The sequence below is a fragment of the Mauremys reevesii genome, linkage group 8, assembly GCF_016161935.1.
Source record: "Mauremys reevesii isolate NIE-2019 linkage group 8, ASM1616193v1, whole genome shotgun sequence".
Taxonomy (NCBI): domain Eukaryota; kingdom Metazoa; phylum Chordata; order Testudines; family Geoemydidae; genus Mauremys; species Mauremys reevesii.
Window position 1 is genome coordinate 31,881,719 of NC_052630.1, and position 24,444 is coordinate 31,906,162.

The 24,444-nt window shown below is 40.5% G+C and overlaps 1 protein-coding gene across 1 annotated transcript; it reads left to right on the top strand.

Moving 5' to 3' along the window:
- Window positions 1-4,181: 4,181 nt before the first annotated feature.
- On the top strand, window positions 4,182-23,475 carry NPM1 (nucleophosmin 1). The gene is made up of 11 exons (XM_039485613.1): window positions 4,182-4,337; window positions 5,256-5,335; window positions 10,972-11,091; window positions 12,140-12,233; window positions 12,988-13,088; window positions 14,119-14,189; window positions 16,071-16,119; window positions 18,195-18,284; window positions 19,989-20,096; window positions 21,697-21,771; window positions 23,120-23,475. The coding sequence occupies exons 1-11, from the start codon at window positions 4,277-4,279 to the stop codon at window positions 23,156-23,158; spliced, it is 888 nt and encodes a 295-aa protein (XP_039341547.1). The 5' UTR covers window positions 4,182-4,276; the 3' UTR covers window positions 23,159-23,475.
- The last annotated feature ends 969 nt before the right edge of the window (window positions 23,476-24,444 follow it).

The window sequence follows — 24,444 nt, forward strand, 5'->3', positions numbered from 1 at the left end:
AATTGCTGGGACTGGAACTCCAATTTGAAAAATCCAGGTTCTAAGTGCCAATCAGCAACTTATGCAGAGCGTTAGGTGGGGGGTACACAGCTTGTTTAGTGGGCAATAGCTAATTATATCTCACTTTTGGCCATCCTCAGCTGCTGGAGAATCCTGTAGGAATGGTTTAGAGGTATGATCCCATTGGAGCCTTAGGTGAGATGTCTGACTGGAGCAGTGACTACAGATGATTTGGGGGACAGCCATGGAAGAGTTCAGGAGAAGGGGCTTGGCAGACTGAATGGGGACAAGGACCTCAACTAGAGGCCCAGGCCTGTCTCAGAAGCTATGAATGACCAGGTTTAGGGAGGAGCATGCCTTCAGAGAGGAGAAACTCTAGCCCAAAAGGAGTGGGGCTGTTAAAAGGGAAGGTTGCCTTTTAAATTGAGTGAGATTGTAGACTGCTTGCATGAAAATTTGATTTAGGGAGGAATGTAGCAACCTGCTTGGAACTTGGAGGGAGGAGCAAAGGTTGCTGAAGGGAAACATTTGAAGGAGACACCAGGAAGTCAGTCTGTGTGCATATGGCTGGAATGCTAGCACCAGCTGTAGCATCTCTGTAAATAGTTCTCTTCATAAAATGCCAATTTAGTTTTAGAAACATGGAGTCCTCTCATGTTATTACTCAGTATGTGGTATATGAAACAAGGCATAATTAGCTGAGGAGACTTTGGAGGGGGAAGAGCCACTGGCTATGCAGCTCGGTGCTACCCCAACAGAAGTGAAAAGATGGGCTACAGCCAAGGCGAGAGGGACCTGGACCACAGTGTGCCCACCCAGACAAGGAAACATAGGCTACATCATGTATGCTGCAAAAAAAAGAAAACAAAACAAACCCGTGGTGGTGAGTCTCAGAGCCCAGGTCAACTGAGTTGGGCTTGTGGGACTTGCACTATAGGACTAAAAATAACAAGAGTGTAAATATTCAGGCTCTGGCTGGAGCTCGGGCTTTGAGACCCACCAAGGGGAGTAAGTTTCAGAGTCAGAGTTCCAGCCCGAGTGGCAATGTCTATATTGCTGTTTTTAGCCCCAAAGCACTAGCCCCATGAGTCTGAGTCAGTTGACCCAGGCTCCGAAACTTGTTGCTGCTGTGTTTTATTTGTTTGTTTGTTGTTTGTTTTGCAGTATAGAAGCACCCTTAGACAGAACACATGAGCCCTGGCCTACACTGGAAAATCATGCTGGGGTTGCTCTGGCCGGCGCGATGCAGCCAGGGCAGTGGCTGCTTTGGCCAGCTGGCGCGGTTGGGGCTGCTCTGGCCTGTGCGCAGAGGGTTAATGGTTAAGGTTGGTTAACGGTAAACCTAATGTTTACTTGCTAACCATTTAACATTTTACATCCCTAATTGATTATCAATTACAATCTTACATGTACTGGTTTCTTCACTGGTTTATAGTAATCTATGTCACTCTGTAATGAGATGTACTAAGCAGAATATCTCTAACGTTCATGTAATTGTTACCTGCAGCTCCCTTGCAAGCACTCCCAATTCATCACACATCCTGAGGCAAAGAATGTTCCATTTGTCAAAGTCCACTAAGTGACTTAAGGCTGGGAATGAGCAGCAGGGGCGGACGAACTCCTACAAAACAAATATAATGGGTGTGCACAAATATGCCTTACTATAAAGAATGTGGGAAGAGGAATAGCGAACATACACTGGTACAAAATCTGCTAAACAACCCAAGTCTCTGTGCTCACATCACCCTAGTGATCTGCTCTCTGCCTGGTTCCCGATTGAGAATTGCATGCAGTTAAATGTCTCTGCCCTTACATAAGTTGTCCCTGGAACTGGCTCTAGTTGTCTGATGGAGTCTTCTTCCATGACCATGTTGTCCCACATCATTTACGTTTCCCTAAAACAATAAAACTGTCACCCAGTACATGGAGACTCATGACAGAAGGAAAAAGAACTTTCACAGTAGCTTTAACCAGACTAGGGAACTCAGTCCCAAATGAAATAAGAATGACTGCAGACCTCACTATGTTCAAAACTAAATGCAAAACACATCTCTTTGACTGGGTGTTCCTTAAATTTTTTGTTCTCTCTCTCTCTCCCCTCGCATACATACACACCATAAACCAGGCACACAACCATAAGTTAATATTTCTCCAAAGGAAGAAATAAAAAGAAATGTTGTAGTGTAGACATGGGCTATGTTATGGACTTTTACTAGCACAGCTGTGTCAGTCAGAGATCACATCTCATCACACCCTGACCAACATAGCCATGCTGCCAAAAGCTTGCAGTGCAGACCAGACCCAAGCATAATGGATGCAAATATTTCTATGTGAGTTTGCAGAAAGCCAGGAATGCTTTTGAGAGTGTGACCAGCCCCATTCATCTCAGTGAGGTTTTAACTCAGATCCCCATGATGGTAATTTGAATGTCAACATTTTAACTGCTTCATTCCTCATGTCAGGCCTTATCTATAAAGTGATACCACTTTAATTATATTGATCTATTTTAAAGTGGTAGAGTCATCTTAGTGTGCACACAGTTATAGTCCCTTAGCTATGTCAACACTATACATCTAAGAACAGGGGTTCTCTCATCGCACCATGACCCCTTTTTGACAACAAAAATTAATACATGACCCCAGGAGGGGCACGAAGCCTGAGCTCCACTGCCCTGGGTGGGTAGAGGGGGGCAGGGAAAGCCCAAGCCCCACCATCCTGGATGGGGGGGCCAAAGCTCAAGCGCTTCAGCCCCAGGCAGGGGGCCTGTAACCTGAGCCTTGCCACCGAAGGCCCTCGGCCCTGGGTGGTGGGGCTCAGGCTTCTGTCCCAGACCCCAGCAAGTCTAACACCGACCCTGGTGTTGGTGTCACTAGGCATAAATCTAGGTAACTCGGGAGGATGGCTCTGGGCCTATGTGAACCAAAGTACCTCTATGTGAAGCGCTTTTGTTAGCCTTACTAAACTTTTGTAACCTCCGGTGCTATGTGCTGACTGCTAGCAGTCAGCAAGGCCGGTTGGCACTAGATGCAGCCAATACTAGATAAGATAGGCGGAAAGCAGATGCTGTAATCAAGGTTATATGCATGAGAAAATGCCCACACAGTGGGAAAGTACAGATAAAGAAAAACAAAGGGGGTATAAATACTGGGACCCCGCCTGCATGTGGGTGTGCAGGATTTGAGATTGCTATTTCTCCCTTGCACCTTATTTGGGCTCAAATAAACTTGGTTTGCTTCTCCACCCCGGTGTGTTAATTAGTGCGACGCACACCGAGCAACAAACCCCACTGTTGCCCCCCTCAGGCCCTCTGGGCCGGCAACACTGGTGACCCCATTTGCAAACCGCTTCTCTAAGGGTATGTCTACCCTACAATTACACACCCGTGGCTGGGCCACGCCAGCTGAAGGGGTTCGGTTAAGGGACTGTTAAATTGCAGTGCAGACATTCAGGCTCCAGCCCCAGCTCTAGGATCCTGCCACTTTGCAGGGCGTTAGAGTCTGGGCTCCAGCCTGAACATCTACACCGCCCCTTAGCTAGAGCTCCTGGAGCCAGGGGTCTAACTGCAGTGTAGACATACCTGACCCACACAGCGGTGTTGGTCAGGGGCGGGAAGAGGGCTGAGCTGTCTGAGGGGATCCACACTACACAGGGTGCTGCAGAGCTGTGCCAGTGTAACGCAGCTGCGACCTAAGGTCCCATTCCTGGCAGGGGAGCACCCAGGACTATAAACCGCCTGCATGGCCGCGTCCCCTGAGCGGGGCAGGCCCAAGAAGGGCGTGGGGGGGGTCATTGGGGGCCTATCCCCAGATGCACACGGCTCCGGGAGAGCCCAGCCCACCTCCCCGCAGCCGGGAGGGGGTCCCCGGCTAGGTGCGGCGGGGGCAGGGTGGGGGCAGTTAGCTTGTGTTCCCACGGAGCGGCCCGGCCCAGGGGGGTTGCCGCGACTGATAACGGCCAGGAGGAGGGGGCACCGGCAGCCATTTTGAACACAAAGCCCCCCCCTTGCCGGAGTTGGGGGGGCACAGAGCTCGCGAGAGCCCACACAGCTTGGAAGCGAAGGAGCGCGCGACCAAAGCCGGCGCACGCGCAGCGTAGACACTATGGGGTCGCGTGGCCGCTGCGCTGGGGAAAGGCAAGAGAAAGGGGCGGGGTTAGAGTGCAGCTATCGCGAGAACACGGAGGCTATATATGGGAGTGGGCGTGAAGAAAGCTTCCCCTCAGTGCGATTCCGTCCGGAGAGCGCAGCCGCTGGCCCCCGAGGAGCAGGCCTGAGACCATGGAGGACAGCATGGACATGGAGAGCATGGGCCCCCTGCGCCCCCAGACCTTCCTCTTCGGTAACGCCCCGCGCCGGGGCCGCCCTTGGTCGGGCCCGCCCCGCCTGGGGACCGCTATCCTCGCGGGCATGGCGCGGCCGCCTGGGCCCAGGCCGCTCGCGGGCTGGGGAGGGGGGCGCGAGGACTTGGGGGCGCGCGCTCGGGATCAGGGTTCGCGGGCGGGGGCTCGGCAGGGCCGCTCTAGCAGCGGCAGCCCCCCGCCCCCACGTGGCCGGCGCTCGCACGTGGCGCATGTTGCGGCCTCCTGCTCCTGGCAGCGGCCGGCGCTTTGTTCCGTCTGCCCCTGTTCCGCAGGCCGGAGCAGCCGCTTCTCCCCGCTCTGCCACTCGGCCACAGGAGCCGCTAGTTCCCAGCGACGCGCTTCTCTTCCACCGGCGGGCCTGCAGCCGGCAAATGCCCTAGGCGCACATGGCAGCGTGGGGCGGCTGCGTCTCGGGGTGAAGCACGTGGAAGGGCCGTGCTCTGTGGGCAGAGAACAGGCGTGGGCGGAACCGGGCCCTGCTGGTGAGCCCCGCAGGCCCATATTTACCACGCGATCGGCCCCCCTGCAGCTAACTGTTTTAATACATTTGAACTTCAGTCGCTTACAAATGATCAGGTGTCCAGATAAGAAGCAAGTATTGTGCTCTACCTTTTTGTGGCGTACTAGCAAATGTTCTGTCGTTTTTTAAAAAAAGGTTAGCTTTGGTATTGAGACCTCACTGCACTACTTTCTGCCATTAAATCTGAGATGGGAGCATTGAAGAACTCTGCATTTTGTATACAAATTTAGATTTTTGAAGTGCAAGCTTGCAGGTTTTGAATATATTAACTTCTAATAAATAAGTACTGAAAGGAAAAAGATTTTAATATACAATAAATAAATGTGCAATTTTATGGTTTAAATATTTTACCTGTAACTTAACTGATCTTTTGCAGGTTGTGAACTAAAGGCAGATAAGGAGTATCACTTCAAGGTGCATGATGAGGAAAATGAACACCAGTTGTCACTGAGAACAGTAAGTCCTCATTCTTGGAAACTAAAGGTTATGGTCCTGTGAAAAGTAGCTCTCAGATTTCATAATCATGGGAATCATAAATGCAAATAATTGAATCACTCTTCTATTCTGCTGTGCAGTTTTGTGTGTTGGATGCTGTATTTTAGTGGTGGTTTGTGAAATTTATAGAAACTAAGTAATTTGGGATAGATTCTTAAGTGTAAATTTACAGGAAACTTGTTTTCTATTGTTTCCATAATTTTTATTAAAATTTCTTCAGTTATTAATGTAATTAAAATAATTTACTAAGGACTCTTGTTTTTTGAAGATGAAGATAAATGAGCATGTTATGTATATCAGATTGATATGTTGGAACTCTGTTTTGGAAAAGTAAAAACTATTTAATACAAACTGAGTAATGATTATACCTTTCAGTACAGAAAAAATTAAAATACCTCTGTCAAGCTTAACCATTTACTTACCAAGCAATTTGCTCACTTGCTTGCTAGTTTAAAAAATCAGGATTCTTTTCCATTGCAAGACTTGATGAAATAACTGTATGTATGATATCACTGCTTATAGTAAGCTGGATTAATTTAAGTCACTGATTTTAATCATGGCAAACAGGATTTTTAGTCATATTTTGCATTTTTGTCCTTTATTTTCTTACAGAAATGTTGATTTTCATTTGTTAATCAAAATATTTTGATTTGCAGCTAAATATAGCCTTTATACTAAGTTTGGTGCTTTTTGCTATCCAGGAGGATACAGTATATACAGATTTAATTATGCTGTTACATAGCTTAACTTACACTTAGATTCTTAATTTTCACTTGTTAGAAAATAGTGACTGCACTTTGTTATTGTTTATTACTTTGTCTCACGCTGTATTTGGATAGAAATGCAAATTTAATTAAAATGCACAAAATAGAATTTTAACTTTACTAAATAAAACTACTTTAAATGTGCTGGTACATAAACCATGTTTTGTTAAAAAATTCTTGTATTTAAAGCTAATGAAGTCTTATTTAGTTAGTGAATTGAACTGATTGTGTCTGGTCACCATATCCTCCTTCAAGATTTTAGAATTAGTAGATCTCATCTTTCACACCTAGTTTTTATTCATATTTTGGAAGAGGAAAGCAAGCTTTTCCTGCCTTTTCAACTCCCAGTGGTTTTTAACTGTTCATGAGCTAGTCATTGAACTAAAAGCTGGGTTAGAAATTCAACAAACTCTGGTTCCAGGTGTTTAACCAGTGACTCTCTCCAGTTCAGTGGTTTGAAACTTGGCAGCAAACATGTACTGTTTAATATTATTTTTGTATTTCATTTGAATTATTTTAATAGATTATAGTAAATTTAGGCCTTAGTTGTTGATTTCGTATCTAATTTAAAATACTTACAATCTTTGATTTTTATCCACTCTGCATGTAATTAATAAAGTACAATATATTTCATTTATTTCTTCCTAAAACATTTAATGTGATTGATGCAGAATACCAGAAATGTCTGCATTTCAGTGGTGGACAGAAGTGATTCCTATATATAGTCTGTAAAGCTCCTTGCGATTTTTCTGGGTGAAACTGTAAATAGCAGCAGTTGATGAAATCATGCTTAAGTGTAGAAAATGCACTTACTCAGATTTCTTTTAATGTCTTTGCCTGCTCATAAGAGGGAAAGAAAACCCTGGGCTCAAAGTTTGGAAGATGTTCTTATAAAACATATATATTTATATAATTACTTGATACTTATGTTAATGAATTGTTTTCAGTTTGCCTTTAAAGAGAACCTTTCCCACTATTGAAATGCAAAATTAAATTTATTTTCACAGTGCTGACTATGGGTTGGTTGTCCCATAATGGAGCAATAGGGGGATAATAGTGCTTTTGCAACTGTTTGTAGCTGTTTAAAAACCAAAGCAGAAAATGATTACATTTTGCAGTTGATAGACGTTTTACTTGAGACGAGCTTAAATTTTTCTCGCCTTTTCTGAAGTTTTACTACTTAATTGTCCTTATTTTGAAGTGTGTCAAAGACTGGAGATTGAGCTCCTGGGTGTACCCAAAATCAATCATGTAATACAAAGACTATAAAATGTGATAAGTGAAAGCCAAATTAAATTACATGATAGCAGAGAGCTGGATACTGAAGTCTGCTTAGGCTATACACTGTCTCCTGTTCAGAAGAACATACAATCATTATGAGAACAGTGATTCACTTACTAGATGAAACATAACTTTACTGGAGCCAAATGTAGGTTATTCAGTAATGGATGTCATAAGAGAGCCCACACTAAAAAAAGTACTGTCAAGGGGTCTATACAGTCTGTGAAACTGATGGACAATTTTTCTGCTATCTTAAACCTGGGAAAAGGCATGGTCTCTAATGCAGTTTGTGTGGGATAAGAGAGCCATTCTTATTATTCATACACAAACACTTCTAGCAGTTAAGGTTTCACATACAAAAGCAAGGAAGTAAAGTTAGGGCACTTGCCAGTGGCATGCCTGCTTCTCCACTATACTTCAACACTGTCACAATTGCCATATGCTGCAGGGAACGAACGCACATTTTTAACTCTGCTTGAGTATAGAGGGATGACAGCCTTCCAGCATCACTACAGAAAGTTTAAATTCTGAAGTATTCAGTGTCATTTACAGCATTTTTCATAATTTAACAAATGTTATGAGTAAATGCGTAGTAAGCCTTTTAAAAGTAGCCCATCCCTTAAATGCTACAAGAAGTTTTAAAACAATTGCCATGTGAGGCTAGAAAATCATGACACTCAAAATAAAAATTTTAAGGGTCTGATACTTTAATAAACCTCATAACACTTATTTGTAAAATTTCAGGAAGTTTGATCTTTACTCAACAGTGTGGGTTGTAAATCTGGAAGATGGTATATATTTTTCATACTAAACAGGTTGATTACCTGTATTTAATGAAAAGTGAAACCAAGCCTTGACAGTGACTCATTCATTGGGGTTTTGGAATGTACATCACTGGGAATCGAGATTGTATCTTTCTCTAAAAGATACTCTAGTCTGATCAAACAGGGATTTAAAAATTCCAGAAAGTTCTGCCTGTGTTATACAGGAGGTCAGACTTAGATGATCACAATGATCCCTTTTGACTGTCTAATCTGTGAATCGATAGTTTGTACTGCAGTAGAGCCCAGAGACCCCACTTAACGTAAAACTGCCCCTGCCCCCAAGAGTTTCCAGATTGATGTAAATTAGCATATCTATTTAATTTGCCCTCATAATAGATGGGGAAGAGGTGAACTAGAAACAATGGAACCGTCTCTGATTGTATGTTTAGAAGGAAAAAGTCATAATGAACTACATGTGAAGTATATCTACTACAATACATTACATAAATCACTGAGTAGCCTTTCAGATGCTTAAAATGTTGCCTCGAGTAGGTGTAGAGAGGTTTTTACCTCTATATTTGGCACTGGTGCTACTGTTTCTGTGTTGAGTTTTGGGTCCCACAAATCAAGAGAGATGTTGATAAATTTGAGAGGGTTCAGAGAAGAGCCAGGAGAATCCTTAAAGGGTTAGAAAACATGTCTTATAGTAATAGATTCAGGCAGCTCAATCTATTTAGCTTAACAAAGAAGGTTAAGGGGGTTATTTGATTACCTTAAGTATCTACATGGGGAAAGAGGATTTAATGGGCCCTTCAATATAGCAGAGAAAAGTATAACACTATCCAGTGGCTGGAAGTTGAAGCTAGGCAAATTCAGACAGGAAATGAGGGATCATGGTGGATTTTCCATCATTAACTTTAAAATCAAGATTGGATGTCTTTCTAAGAGATCTACTCTAGGAACTATTTTATGGAAGTTGTGTGGCTTTTGCTATACAGGAAATCAGACTACATGATCACAATGGTTCCTTATAGGTCCTGTGGCCATAAGTTACATGGCTTCCGGAGTCAGACTCTGCTGCTGCTCTCAGCTCCTCTGAGCTGCTAATGCAGCCTCTTGCCACAAGGGGATAGGGCGGGCAGATCAACAGACATCCAAAACAGTTGCTGTCAGTCAGCAAAATACAGAAGAGCACAGCACCAGCATCTGTGCCATAGGATGGAAAGAGAGCAAGTAGATACTCCCTGACTAATTAGAGCTGCTACTTGGCATGAAGTGAGTGAGTGTCTGATGGGGAGGATAGGATGGAATAGGAAACTGAAAGAACGTAAACTAATCCCAACAGTAGATGGACAAAAATTATGGTAGAAAAGTGAGGGATAAGATGGAGGGAAATAGAAAAGGAAATGGTTGTGGAGATCAGATTGCGGAGAATGGTCTTGGAGGGAAAATAAACTGAGTTTAAAAAAATTAAACATTACAGAAAACAAACTTGGGAGAGAAGATAAGCACAACTTTCAAGTAAATTGCAGGCTGGGGCTGAGGGAGGGTCACCCCCCTAAGCAACTCCAGGGCTAGAGCACCCACAGAGAAATCAGTGGGTGCAGCCCTCCAGCACCTTTCATCTGTCAGCAGCCCTGCTGACCAACTCCTCTACCTCCCTCCTGCTGCAAACAGCTATAACTTCACAGTGTGTAGGAAGCTCCATGGGGGAAGGGGAGGAGCAGGGCCTGGGTCGGAGCGGGAGGGGTGGGGTGGAACACACACACACCCTGCTAGAGCATCCCTCCCCTGGCTGTGGCAGGTCCTGACTCCCTACTGGGCAGGTTCCCTGTGTGCCTGCCCGGTGCTAAATAGGAAGCTGCACAGTTTACAGGGAACTTGGGTAGTGTCCCTGGCCATCTTGGACCTGTCCTCCATGATCTTACCTAATTCTTTTTTGAGCCCAGTCATATTTGGGCCTTCACAGCATCCCCTGGCAACGAGTTCTATGGGTTGATTGTGCATTGTGTGCAGAAGTACTTCCTTATGTTTGTTAGACCTGCTGCCTATTAATTTCATTGGGTGACCCCTGGGTTTTATTATGTGAAGGGATTAAAAAAACTTCATTTTTTTTTCAACACCATTCATGACTTTATAGACCTTTATCAAATCTCCCCTAAATTGTCTTGTCTTCTAAGCTGAATGGTCCCAGTCTTTTTAATCTTTCCTCACATAGAGGCTGTTCCATACCCTTAATTGTTTTTGTTGCCTTCTACTTTTTTTAATTCTAATCCTTTTTGAGATGGTGCAACCAGAACTGTATGCAGTATTGAATAAAACAAGCAATAGCCTTGCAGTTTTCATCTGTGGAAGTTACTGTCCCTGGAATATCCATTACCAACCAGATGGATTTACCTGGCTCACTAGATCAGTTTGATCTTAGTTGCTGTGGTTTTGGGGAATGATGGAACTATACGGATATACAACTAAACACGGTACAAACCTTGTTTTGTTCAATGCATCTTACAGCATAAAAAGTTCAGTTTGGTTACTATTTTCTCATTACTGAAAATTAGTAATGCAGGTCATATCTAACTGCAGTCTGATGCTAATTAAGTCTCCGGTGGTTTCACTGCAGAAAGATAACCAAGAAACATCTTTACTTAGTCTTAAGGGGTAAAAATACTGTTAAAATAGTGAATGAATTTGAGATGTATTTGAAAGTAAAAGTTTCTTCTAACAGTTTTACAACTCAAATGGTGGTTCAACTTTTCATAAAGGATAATATATTTCACTTCTTGCATAGGTCAGTTTAGGCGCTGGTGCCAAAGATGAATTACACGTTATAGAAGCAGAGGCATTGGATTATGAAGGGAACCCTATTAAAGTCACACTGGCATCTTTGAAAATGTCAGTACAGCCTACGGTAAGGACAAACCTTTATTATTATTCATAAAGTTGATGTCAAGTGGTAAGTTCAACTAAGAAACACTAACAAAGTAGAAATAGTAAAGCAAATCCTTGTTTCTAACTTCAGGAGTTAAAATGAGAATTTTTAAAATACTTCTGCTATTCCATTTGTTCTTGGATGGTTCTCTGGTTAGTTCATTCTCAGGTTCTTGGACATGAGCATAACTGTCATATTTAGTTTGGAAATATGGAAGAATTTTAAACTTAATGAAGCCTTCATTTTAATTAAAATTTGGAAAAAAAATGTGGGTGGTCTTAGGCTTCTTGCATCTCTTAATGGAAGCTTATTTTGTGCTAAGTTGGATCTGAGTGGGTTTCCTTAATTCAGAGTGATTTCAGTTACTTCTAAATGACTATGCTTGTTACTCAGCAAATGTGCATCTAGGTGTTCAGTCATAACTGCATGCATCAGTGATGAGTTTGTTGCTTTATTCGTTAGTCCTGTAGAGCCAACAAGTATGAGATAGCTGTTGCTCCTTATGCATAGTTTACTCCAACTGCCCCTGTGTATACCCTTTGCGGGAAGGCATTGGGTTACACAGTGGTGAAGAGACCGTTTTAAAGGTGGAATTGAGGTGCCAGGTAGACATGCGCAACCTATATACTGATGTTGATCTATAGTGAGATGAGAACTCAGTTTGGTTCTCAGACCCCAGGGAGTTTTTAGATACCTGCCAGGTTCTCTCTTGGTCTTACCTGTTTAGTATGAATCTAGTGGAACACTGTAGAGCATGAGTGAGGTACTGTACCGGGTACCACTCGTATGTGGGTTATAAATAATGCCTGCTGAACATTCTAATAATTCCTTCTTGACTGCTGCTATGAGGATGCTACTGGTTTGTTGCTTTTGTGTTAATGTCAGCTCTTTCAACTCTACCATTTTCATTATTTCTGCCTCATTTCAGTTGGCTGACTGTTCTGGCACTTACTATTTGGTGTTCAAGTGTTCACTAAGTTGTCATCAATAATACTTTTGTTAAATAGCCAACATACTTTCTCTTCAGGTTTCTTTAGGTGGCTTTGAGATTACACCTCCAGTCGTTTTGAGGTTGAAATGTGGTTCAGGGCCCGTGCATGTCAGTGGCCAGCATCTTGTAGGTATGTATTGTACATCTTCTCAATGCATTTTTAAATATAAGTTTCATATTAGTCGTAGAAATATAGAATACGTTCTAAACTGAGCAAACTGGTTAGTTTGTGTCACAGCCCAGGTAAAGCTCCCTCTGCTGGATACACTAGGCCTAAAAGGACCCCTCTGCTACAAATGCATGAGCCCTTGTTCCTCTTTTTTAAAGCCTCTAGTTTTAAATGCTATCATTAACATCCAGTTTCTTTGTTTCTTTTTTCTGGGAAAATTCCACTGCTTTAGACTTCTGCCCTATCCAGAGAAGTTGGGAGGGGAAAAAATAAAACTGGTGTCACCTAAGATGTGGCCATTCCATTGTCCTAAGATTGCTCCCATTCAAATGGGAGCAAGTTATGTTAATGATTCTCTGTCCCTGGTCCTGGAAGGACTCAATCCTTGCACTAATAGTATATGACTGACCCCATGTCCAGTGAAACATTCATTGATATTACAGTTTTGTAAAGTTAACCATATTTATAAGTTGAACATAGAAAGGTACCCCAAATAGCGTCAGCTTGATTTTTGGGTAACATGGCTGCTTACTAGTGGAAAAACTTTCTTCTGCATTTGTTTGTTCTAAAACTCCTCGAGAGAATTCCAGTTCTAGAAAATTGGCAGTGATGTGTGTGTTTTCAAGTGAAAAAGACCCATTTTTTGTAGCTCTGCATGACCCTAATATGGTAAACACTTTGACCTTGTATAAAAATATTCATGTATTGTTTTTAGCATTAGAGGAAGAACCAGAGTCTGATGATGAAGATGAAGTGAAGATATTAAACACTTCAGCAAAGAGACCAGCAAGCGGAATAGCAGCTAAAACTCCACAGGTAGAGTTGAGGTTTCTTATGAAGTATGTTCAAGACTTCCTCCTGGAAGAGTTTATATCACTGCCACCTAAAGCAGAGTAAGCAGCTGCATTCCTTACAGCGATTAAGGTGGTGATGATTGTTGACAACTGCAGGAGAAAGGTTACCTGGTACTCAGATCCTGGAAATTAGTACTAAGACTTTCCCATACATAGTTCTAAAGTATATTTAACAGTATTTTTAAAGTCTGACTGGATGTTAGTGGCTAGTATTTTTCAATTTGCTTTTTAGTGTAAAAATTGTGGGGTTGAATGTATAACTGATAATAGTGAAAGCCATGTCCTGAACAAGCAACACCTGGTGTTGCCAGCTCTGACTGTCTTATGGTTGAGGGGAATATGGAGCACAGTGCTTATCAATAAACATTTATATGGCACTAATTCTGTGCTCCCCTCTTGCACCATCTATTGTGATATCATCCTTTATCCCAAAGTGTGTAGACTTGTCTGTTTTATACTGTCCCTTTTGTTATCAGTAGCCTCATTCTTCACTGGTGTTTAAACTTGGTTCTGGTGTTTTAGACCTGGGCTTTCTTTTCTTGGTTCTTATTGCATGGATTTGGTAAAGCTTTTAATGTTTTGACATTAACAGAACTGATTTTTCTGACTTCGCTACATATATAAAAGTTGCAGTGGTTTAACTTTTAACTTAATTTAAAAAATGATTTAGTTAAACCAGGTCCTTGTGTAGGCACTCATTGGTTTTAAAGTAATATCAGTTTACTTTGTCTCTACATTTACCAATACCAAGTACACCAATATAAGTCAGGTTTAAATCAGTTTGAAGTGCCAACACAGGTTGGCACCAGGTTACTTCGATATAAAGTGACACATTTAAACTGGTGAAACTCTAGAAGAGGCCTTCATCCTGTTGGCAATAGGATACAGTTTATGGGAAGAGCAAATTTCTGACAAACTTGGTGTACCATCTGTATTGCACTCTCATTTGTTTAACTTTGTAACCAGTTTTGTAACAAATGTTTTCTTTAAAGAAAAAAGCAAAATTGTTGGAAGATGAGGAGGAGGATGAAGATGACGACGATGAGGATGAAGATGATGAAGAGTGTGTATCTTTCTCCTTTCTTTTTGCAATGCATTGTGAAATGTTTAGTTTTCAGAGGTAGTGACTTCAGAGCATGAAAAATATGCATGCTATTGAATCAAGGTATTTTGCATTTAGTTCTTAATTAGCCTAGAAATTATAGTGAGCCTTATCCCCAGATAAGATCTGGCTTCATATGCCATATTATTGCTGTATAGATTACTTTCAATACTGACTCAAGGCTGGGAGTCTGTTTTAGACATTTGGGAATGTGATGATCTCTCTATCTTTTATAAAAAAAAAAAAAATTCCCTACGTAGGTGCAAGAAATATTTTTGCAGGAAATGCTGTTGGGATATTCCAGTTCAGTTAGAGGAGCAAGGCTAATTGTCTTATTGAAGCACACAAATGAATGTGAAGCTGAAATGTTGCAAACTGTCAGGGAAAACAAATGATAAAAAATGAAATCTGACCCCGTCAGCAAAACTTCTTAATCTTCTAGCAGCACACTGCTTTTGTACTAAAGCAGAATTCAGAGGTAGCATAGGGAGTGCAAAAACCAGAGGGGAGAGGAGTGTTAGGCGCAAGTGCAAAGGTAGGCAGAAGTGGAGAAAGATAGAGCTACTTTTCTGGAGATCTGAGAGAAGGGAAGAAAGCAATTTAAGCCGAACAACCTAGGTTTTAAATCTTTAACACTTTTTTGTAGAGCATCTTTATGAAGTAATGAGAAAAATTTAATTAATACAAAACTCTGCAGAGTTGTCAGCAGAGTATGCTGTATGTACAGTAACTCCTCACTTAGTGTTGTAGTTCTGTTCCTGAAAAATGCAACTTTAAGTGAAACGATATTAAACAAATCCAATTTTCCCACAAGATTTAATGTAAATGCGGGGATTAGGTTCCAAGGAAATTTTTTGGGGGCAGACAAAAAGCATTATATACATTATTGTACTGTAATCTCGTTGGGAAGTGTCCCAGCCTTACCCCACACAGGCACAGCCCGCTGCTGGCAAGGATGTTAGGAAGCACCTTGCGCAGCAGCTTGGCTGGGGGATGCTTCAGGCCTGCTTCTTCTCTTCCCTGCTTCGCTCCACGCCCACCTCTTCCCACCCCCCACTCCACCTCCTCTCTGGAGAATGCTGTGTCCCTGCCCCCCCCCTCCCCTCCCACTTCCCTGTTGCCAAACAGCTGTTTGGCCCTGCTTAGGACTTTCTGGGAGGGAGGGGGAGGAGCAGAGACACAGTGCTTCCCCGCTTTTCCCCCTCTCTTCCAGAAAGGCCTAAGCGCTGCCAAACCGCCAGTGGGGGAAGTGCTGGGAGGGAGGGGGAGAAGAGGAGCTTGTGCAATGCTCCCTTGTAAAGTCGCTGCTCTTCCACAGAATCTTACAAGCAGTGGACAGAGCAGGCAGCCAAATGACATTATAAGGGAGCATTGCACAACTTTAAATGAGCATGTTCCTCAACTTTGAAACAACGTTAAACAGGAGGATGTTAAGTGAGGAATTACTGTACTTGAAGTGGCAATTTCTAAGCATGCATTAGAGATAGATAGAATCTCTTAAAATGTGCACTGTGCTATTTAAGTTCCTAAGTTACTCTTACTGCAGGAGTAAGTGGAAGAAAATTTGAAAAATGGTCTTTTAGTGTTTGAAAGATTCTCTACTTTTGCATGATACATTCTTCCAAGATGGCTAGTAAAATATTAACCTTACAGAAGATTCTTTTAAAGTTAGTCTTCTATCTAGCTTGCTTTTGACAAAGTCCACTTACTTCACTATAACATCTTCCATTGAAAGAACAGGAATGAGGATGAAGTCACCTGAAAAATGAACTGTTTGGGTTATTTGAGACAGTTCTGTACCTATTGGGGTGAGCTTCTTAGTAATGTAATTTTTAATTCTAGTGATGATGATTTAGATGAAGAGGAAGAAGAAAAGATTCCGAGGAAGAAAGTAAGTTGTCTTCATATTTGAGACCATGTTTGTCTGGGTTTTTGAAAGCTTGCAGATCTTTAGTATCAGTCACCCTAAAACATAATGAAAATAGTGGTGTTTACATATTTAGGTAGTTGAAACTTCTGTCTCAGATACACATGACTATTGTTGCTTTCTGCTTATTTCATGTAATTTAGTTTCCACTTTGAGAGCATTGAGGTAATGCAAAAACCAAAATAGTTCTCAACCCTATATGTACAGCCCTGCAGAAAACTTATCAGTATGCTACAGGAAATTAAACGACCAGCTTTCATTTCATTCAGAATTATTTCACCTACTAATTATATAGGAATAGTTATTTAATTCAGTTTCTGTTGTCACAGTTGTGCTGCAGATTCAAAGTCTCTTAAATTTTAAAAACATTTTTGCCCAAAGTTTGTTTTTACTTACTGATATTACTGACATGTTAGTTGTCTTGAACTTCCAGGTTACTTTTAACTAATCCAGTTAATTCTAGGTCTTTTCTTTGCATGTGGGTACATACATTCCTTAATCCTCCTTGGTATATTTGGCCAACTCTCAAACTAAGTATGTGCTAGTTCAAGGGCTGCCAAATCCCAGGGTGTTCCAGATCATGCAAGAGTAGAATTGAGAGTACCCCAGGGGGCACATCATTTAATAGTTTGCCAGGGGTGGGCATAAGCATTGCTGTAATTAGCTAGAAATTGAGTTGGTACAAAATTGGATATTGGGGGCAGAGGAATTTGTCCGGGCAAGTCCCATAATGAAAATGGGGTGTATCTTGGTTTCCAATATTAGTTGGGCCATAGGGTGCACCTCTTCTGAAGAAATTCAGGGATTTCCTGGTAAGCTTGGGTGTTGATCACCAAGTGCAGAGAGGGTTGTAAATCTTCAGTTAATTCAGGATATGTCAGGTATTACAGAAGTTTATTTGCATCTTTAAAACTTGCAAAATTATCCTGTGGGAAAACTTCTCTTATATAAATGAAATATCCAGCTGCCTGGGAAAAGCTCATTTGTGGTATTTTTCCACTGCAAATGACTGATTTGATGTTTAAAATTGTCAACCTGCACTCAAGTTAATGGGATACTTTACACCTGGTCTAATCTTTGTCTTTTTGCAGACTTGGGACAGCATTGCATCCCTTCATATTTCAAAAGTTACCTTAATCAAAAGGGCTAGGACTTTTACATAAAAATTTAGGGCTGGTCTGTACACAAACCTGTACTGAAACAACAAAGTGGTTTCTAATTCACAGCCTGTTTGGTTGAGAGTTCTGTCCAATCCTAGCTATTCCTCCATTTTCCCTTCAGTTGCTCATATATGCTTATAACTAGTGAATTGTAGACTTACAATTGGAGTACAAACCTTGGAATATGTTGAAAGGAAATCTTAATAGCTCCATTGGGCTTTTTCTTATCCCTGGCAAGTAATTAACACATGACCTATCACATTCCCCATTCCATGTGTGTTCTACCCCTTTTGGCCTGGTTATGTGGCAACTCTTGTTAACCAAGTGCCAATAGGAGTGTCTTTAGACCATTGCTCTGCTACGTGGATCTCGCTGTATAGTGATACCAGCTGTTCTCTTGCCCATAGCTAGCTTGGAATAGCAAAAGCAGCAGTGACTTATTTGTTGGTGTTGCGTATAGAATTTAGTAGAATAAAAAGCAAGGTATCTCCTATGTACCCCCTTTGCTCCAGAAAATCTGCAGACTTTCTTGCATATTCATTCTACTTTCATGTGGTGTAACTGACCGGAATTTGTCTGCAGGTATCAATGCCCATCTTAGATCTTTATAACCTAGACTATTTCGTGTCATTCAGATTATGGTTATTTTCACTGCTAAAGTGAGTTTCCCTCACTATGAGAAATGTAGGGAAAAATCAGTGTTCTTTTAAATGAGAATAAACATTTATAGTTGTAAAGTATTAAAAAAAAAAATGAAAAATGCGTCTTTGTTCAAGATAGTTACTAAACTAAACGGTTTATTTTTGTCCTCAAATTTGCAGTTATTACTTAACTTCCTTCTGTTTTTGAAGATGCTAAGTGTAAAATTCTTAATTTCAGCCTGCCCAGGATTTGTCAGCAAAAAATACTCCGAAATCAAAGCAGAATGGGAAAGATTCTAAGCCGTCCACACCAGCATCTAAATCAAAAGTGAGTGACTGTATAATACGAATGTTGGAAGTGGTGTAACAGTTCTAGTTGCATTCACCCATAACTTGGTTTCTCACTTAAAGACTGGACTCATTTCATTATCCACATCTTTTCATTTAAGGATAGTTAGTAAGGGAACTGAGGTATACAGACCCTTAAGTGAGCAATCAGCACTGATCCGAATTTGGAAACAATATGGTTTATTATCTAGGTTAGCTCAACCAACCATGGACTGCAAAGGGTAGCCAGCTCTGATCTTAAAAACCCTGCGATACTTAATCTCATAGATGTTTTGTTCAACACAGAATTGGATATAGTCTAGTCACATCCTTGTTATGGTTAGATCTTCACCACCTCCATTGTGAGGCTAGGACTTGCCTTCGCTCCTGTCCAGTAAGGTAACCTGTTTTGATTAACGTAAGTATTAAGCTTGAGTTCTTAATACTATCAAATGGCATCTTAATCAGTGCCAAGAAGTTATCTCATGTGCATTTGACACAGTGACTGCATTAAAAAGTCCTTTCCGTTTGTTCTTCACTGATCACCTATGAATTGTAAACTAGGAAAGTTAGTGCTAGAAATCATTCTGCAAATTTTTGAAATCCTACTGCCATGATTAGTGAGGCAAAGGATTTCTTCTCCACAATGGTATCCAAACTCCTAACTAATGCATATGAATGAAGATAGCAGTCATCTAGGGAAAAAGTAGCAGGCTAGATTTAAGTTGAAAAGCCATCAGTCCAGATGATAGCCCCCTCCTCCTCCCAAAAAAAATCACAATCCCCTCTCTTCCCCCAAACACACACACACACGCACTTTCTGGAGCATTTGGCTTTTTAGTAGCTTTTTGAGATAGTTTTGGATGAGTTATCTGAACTTAGTCCAGATAAGTGAAGTAATGATGGGAAGGGAAAGATTGGATCTAAGCCTTTGAGCTATAGTCATAGTTCAGACAACTATTTTTTGCTAGAAAGGCAAGAAAAAAAAACAATTTTCCAGCCAAACTACTAGAGGCTAGTTGATACTAGTATGATACTATCCCTTTAGCTGGCAGTGTCTCTAGAATTATAAATAATTGGAGCAGGCATATGCACAACTGTTGATTATAGACATTGCAGATAACCACCAGCCTGATAGGTTGTTTTAGTGTTTAAGTTGGGTAGTTCTTTTAAGTTTCACCTTTTGTTTGTCTTTGGAAGAAATGGGTAGATAATTTTCCTGTGAAGAAAAAGGGACACTGAAATTTTTCTGTGATTTAGTAATAGACCATTTTGTAGTACAGTGTGTATTGTATGTAAATTGTTTGTAACATAAATATCAGTCTAAAGTTTGAGTGGTTTGTACGTGTGCTCCCTTAAAACTTGTCATCACTTCAAGTAAGGAGCACAGATTAAATAATTTTCCATTTTGTGATGACTTCTAGTAGCTTATTGAAGATGGAGAACATAACATCTACTGGCACAAAAGTCATATGGAAAATGGAGCAAGAAGGAATCATTCAGTATTAATATCCATATTTGGTCTTAGGATACTTAAATGATGTCAATATATTTTATATATTCCGTGGCTTCCTTTGTACTGTTTGAACAAAGTTCTAATACCTTCATTTCAAAAAGAAAAGCTGAAGTAATGAGAGAATTATAGTGGCTTCTTTGTGATTGCAAAATCTTTACAAATATGTAACAAACTGCCTGCTTGTTTCAGACCCCGGCGTCTAATAAAAAGGAAAATAAACCGCAAAGTCCAAAATCACCAAAAGTGCCCCTTTCACTAGAGGAGATTAAAGCAAAGATGCAGGGAACCATAGAAAAGGTGAGTTTAAACTGATGGGAATGTTTGTTTTCCAAATGGAATACTTTGTCCCTGATTTCAAGTAGTTCAGCAATGCTATCCTGACAGAAAGGAGATGTGACAAATACCCTAACAGAAGACATTGAGAAGTCAATATGAAAATGGTGTTGTACGGTTTCATGTTTTCAGTCTTCCCTGTCTTAATTTCAAACTATCTTAAAATTAGGCACCTCAAGTTGTATTTAGATACCAAAAACATTATTTAAATGTCTAATTGGTAATAAAGAGGCACAAGTTTGAAAAATTGGCCCTCATTTTATAAGTAAAAACTTGTTTGGCCTAGCCCCAGAGATCCTTGTGTGGAATCTGTTAAGATATGGGTATTTCCTCATTCATCACCTTCAATAAAGTGTTTCACAGGCTGAGTTACGCCCTCAGTAATACCTCTGTAACCCCCATATCTTCAGTTGGCTTTGGCTTGGTGTAACTGATTCTATAGATGGAGAAACAGGATGCTATTTTATTCACTTTCAAAGTAACCACACCCTTTACAGCAGACTTAACTTGGAGTGAGTATCTCACTTGTGCAGAGTGGGTAAATATTAAGCTACAATTTAGTCATGGGTATTTTTAGTCAGTCATGGACAGGTCATGGACAATAAGCAAAAATGCACAGCCTGTGACTGACTAAAAATACATGTGATTAAATCTTGGGGTGGGGGGCGGGGGTGCTAGAGCAGCAGCTGTTGTGGCTGTCTCCAGGACCACCTAAGCAGCTGGCCCCAGGGTCAGCCACACTGGCCCCTGCAGAAGTCACAGGGGTTGCAGAAAGTTACAGAATCCGTGATAGACACGGAGCCCTAAATTAGCTTTATTTTGTCCTTCAGAGTTTGGCTCAAGGGTACAAGTTCTGCTGACCACTTTATCTAATTTATAAAATACAAATTGGTTCTAAAATGTAGTCTGACATTTAGTAGAAAACTTGCTTTATCCACACTTTAAGGGTGGAAAACACTCCGTTTTAAGCTTACTCATTTTGAATTGTTGGGCATATCACTGCCCTAAATGATCATCCTAACCGTGTAAATACTTGTAAATACCATTTTGAATAGTAATTTTTTGCTGTAGGATTGTACAGGATAGGTGGTGGTTATTTTAAAGGAAAATACTGAGGGTGTCCACAAGTCACTGGATGTCTTTAAGAACTTTAGTCTGCAAATTTGTACATTGAATCCCAGAGATGCATTCCAACTTCATAGATGCCTTACACTTAGGTGCATGTGGATATTAAGAGCCAGCAATATAAACTCTAAAAATGTTGGCCACTGGTGCTCTGAGATGTGATGGTGATAGAATTATGCTTGTTTTTTTGTTTGTTTTTTTTTAAGGCAAGTCAATTGCATAGGCAAAGGCCTCATACTAGGGTGATGGGTTTGGTAAAAACCTTGATAATGCTGAAAAGTTTATTTTAAATAACTTTTGATAGACAGGATTTCCTGTATAGTTAGCTCTGCACATTTTTATTTGTACTAAGGATTTAAGACTTCTCTTAAGGGTTGTCCATTTATTGCAGCCATTCAGTGGTTTTAGATAGACTAAACCTTTTTTTTTTTTTCAATAGGGTTCTTCCCTTCCTAAAGTGGAAGCCAAATTTGTCAACTATGTTAAGAATTGTTTCAGGACACAGGACCAGAAGGTAACTGAATTTACAGTGGCTTGGAAAAATCCAAAAAAACTTCTGTAACAAGATTTTATAGATGCTTTTTTACTTTTAATCTGTACAAGCTTTGGACTGTTTCAAAAGGTTACAAACCACAAACAATACTTCACATTAAATAAATGGAAACTGTTTTAAGGGTTTAGTTGGCAAAGATGGAAAAGCTAATGTTTTATTACATTTTTCCAGCTTTTATATGGTTAGTGAATTATCTCTTGCTTACTAAACCCACAGAATTTTCCTTTTGGCACCATATTGGCTAAGGAAATGAGCTGTGGTTTTCCCTGCTGCTGAATTTGGCGACTTGGGCAGTCTGCTCTTAAACTTTCTTTTGTTAGGGGATGAACTGGGAAGGGGGAATTGTTTTGCAGTAGACATTATGGCAGTCTTATTTCTTTGTCTTCCAAAGTCAACTTGACACTTGTGAGAGGGCATGCCAAACGCTGGTATCAGAAAGGTACAGGATTAGTTATTGCTTGACATTAGACTAACCCTGTATGTCTTAGATTTCCCTATCAAAATTCCTGAAACATTAAGGAATTTTGTCATTAAAAGAAGGTTTTATGCTTTCCTGCTTTCTCCAGTGGTTCAAAGGTGTTAAATTGACTGATAGACAAAATCATAGGTTCTTGAAAGAATGTTTAAAAGCAGCTTGTCCCAGCTACTGAAGTTGATTTGACTTAAGTCAGGGCAGACAGAGTTCAGCCAATATTTGCCTAACTGGTCCACCACACCCTTCCTTTTGACTTTCCTTCACTAGATTCTTAGTGTGCAGTCTTTTTTTTTAAAAAAAAAAACAACTTGCATTTTTAAGTTTTGGGGAAAAGTATATTTGGTTCAACAAAGTGCATGGTTTATACTTGGCTTAGTATGTAAAGGATTTGTTGCCACATTTTTACTAAACATCAACATTTTTGTGCCTCTTTCTACAAGACTTTCAGGTGTAGTCATTTTAATCTCTTGTGGCTAATCAGTATTAAAGCAGAGTAGAAATTTGCCTTCTTACCTGCACATTGTTTGCCACAAATAGCACTTTTTAGAGGACGACAACTTAACACAAGCATCCAAAAACACGACTTACTATGTGTTCAACGTAGAGTTGGATACCGTTTTTTGGAGTACAGCATTTGTGTAGCTTTATTTTAATACTTTTAACCAATAGTATAAATGTGTGGAGTAAAGATAAATACAGGAGTAATGATTTTTAAAACACTTCATATATACAGGCATAGTTCAATCCCATTACCGCCAAGTTGTACTGTCCTGAAGATTATGTAATTAGACCATTCTTAATTTCAACTTCTAACACTTTTGTGTACCCTTGCAGGTTATTCAAGCTCTCTGGCAGTGGAGGCAGACTCTGTAAGAAAGAAAACAGTTTAAACTGTTCATTAAAATGTGCAGTCTTATTTCTGTAACCATTAATATTTGGCTGTCCTTTTTATATATGCTGAAAGAACTTTCCCTACCGCGTCTGATAAATGTCGTCCAAAATACTTTGCCAAGAATGTGTTGTCCAAAATGCCTGTTTAGTTTTTAAAGACGGAACTCCACCCTTTGCTTCATTTTAAATATGTATGGAATGTTTTGATAAGGCATAGTAGAGGTGTTGGTCAGACAAATGGAAATGGTGGGGAGACTAAATGTACATGTGAAAATAAAATTTAGTATTTTGATAAAGTACTATAGTTTCTTTATTTTTTGTGGGCTTAGGGGTTGGGTTGCCTGTGTATTGAATGAGAGCTTTTAAGTTCTCATAGGAGTTGCTAAATTTATTCCATATTGTTACCCAAACAGGCCTCAGAATCTATCTTTAAATGAGATTTTTTTAAAGGTTGGGGACAATGTCTGAAACAACACATTGAAGATTGTCAGCCTTACAAACACAACTCTTGCACCATATATCATTGATCACATGAGCATGTTAACAGGTGCTGAACATTATTAAATAGCAAGAGACATGGTTGGGGGAAATGATGGATTAATCCTGGCTGCACTCATTTGAAGAAAAGACCTTATCCTTAATTTCTCAGCCTGTCCCCAAGTGGTTCTCTTCCCTCTAAGAAGCTTGTATTGGGTCTAATGAGCTTTCTGTGGAAAAATGTGCAGAACTGTCCTGGAGTGCCTACTCTGAGTACTGTGGTATGCCAGTGGTCTCTGGTTTGGAGTAAACGTTTTTAAGACCAGTGGGCTAGAAGTTTTGGAGGGTACATTAGGAAACTGTCTTTAATAGGACCTATTCTTGGAATTAACACTGTTCAAAAGATTTTGACACTGCTTGTGGAGATGTGCCATGCATATCAGCTTCTCCATCTAACATTAGAGAGCATAACTTTTATTCCAAATCAATGGATATCCTTGTTCTCTGACAAAATAGCTAATCCTTTGTACAGATGGCCCTTGTGCCAAGCTTTTGGGCTTTGGACTAAAGTAGCTTCTGGTATGAGTTAATGCCTTTCCAAGTCTGTACTCTGAAAATGTGGATGAGGCAGTCTGCAAAGTGTATAAATCAAAAATCTTAGAAATGGCAAAGTTGATAAGTAGAACCAGCACTAGACCCAATATTGTGATTACTGCCTAAGGAGGGCATGAAAAGGTAGTGTTAAACAAAAGTTGAGAGAATTGCCTTCCAGGTTGAATTCTGAAAACCTG

Bases quoted from the DNA above. Each gene is read 5' to 3' on its own strand.
- NPM1 (XM_039485613.1), top strand. From the start codon at position 4,277: ATGGAGGACAGCATGGACATGGAGAGCATGGGCCCCCTGCGCCCCCAG. The intron at 4,338-5,255 runs GTAACGCCCCGC...GATCTTTTGCAG, and splicing joins CCCCCAGACCTTCCTCTTCG to GTTGTGAACTAAAGGCAGAT. The intron at 18,285-19,988 runs GTGAGTGACTGT...TGCTTGTTTCAG, and splicing joins CACCAGCATCTAAATCAAAA to ACCCCGGCGTCTAATAAAAA.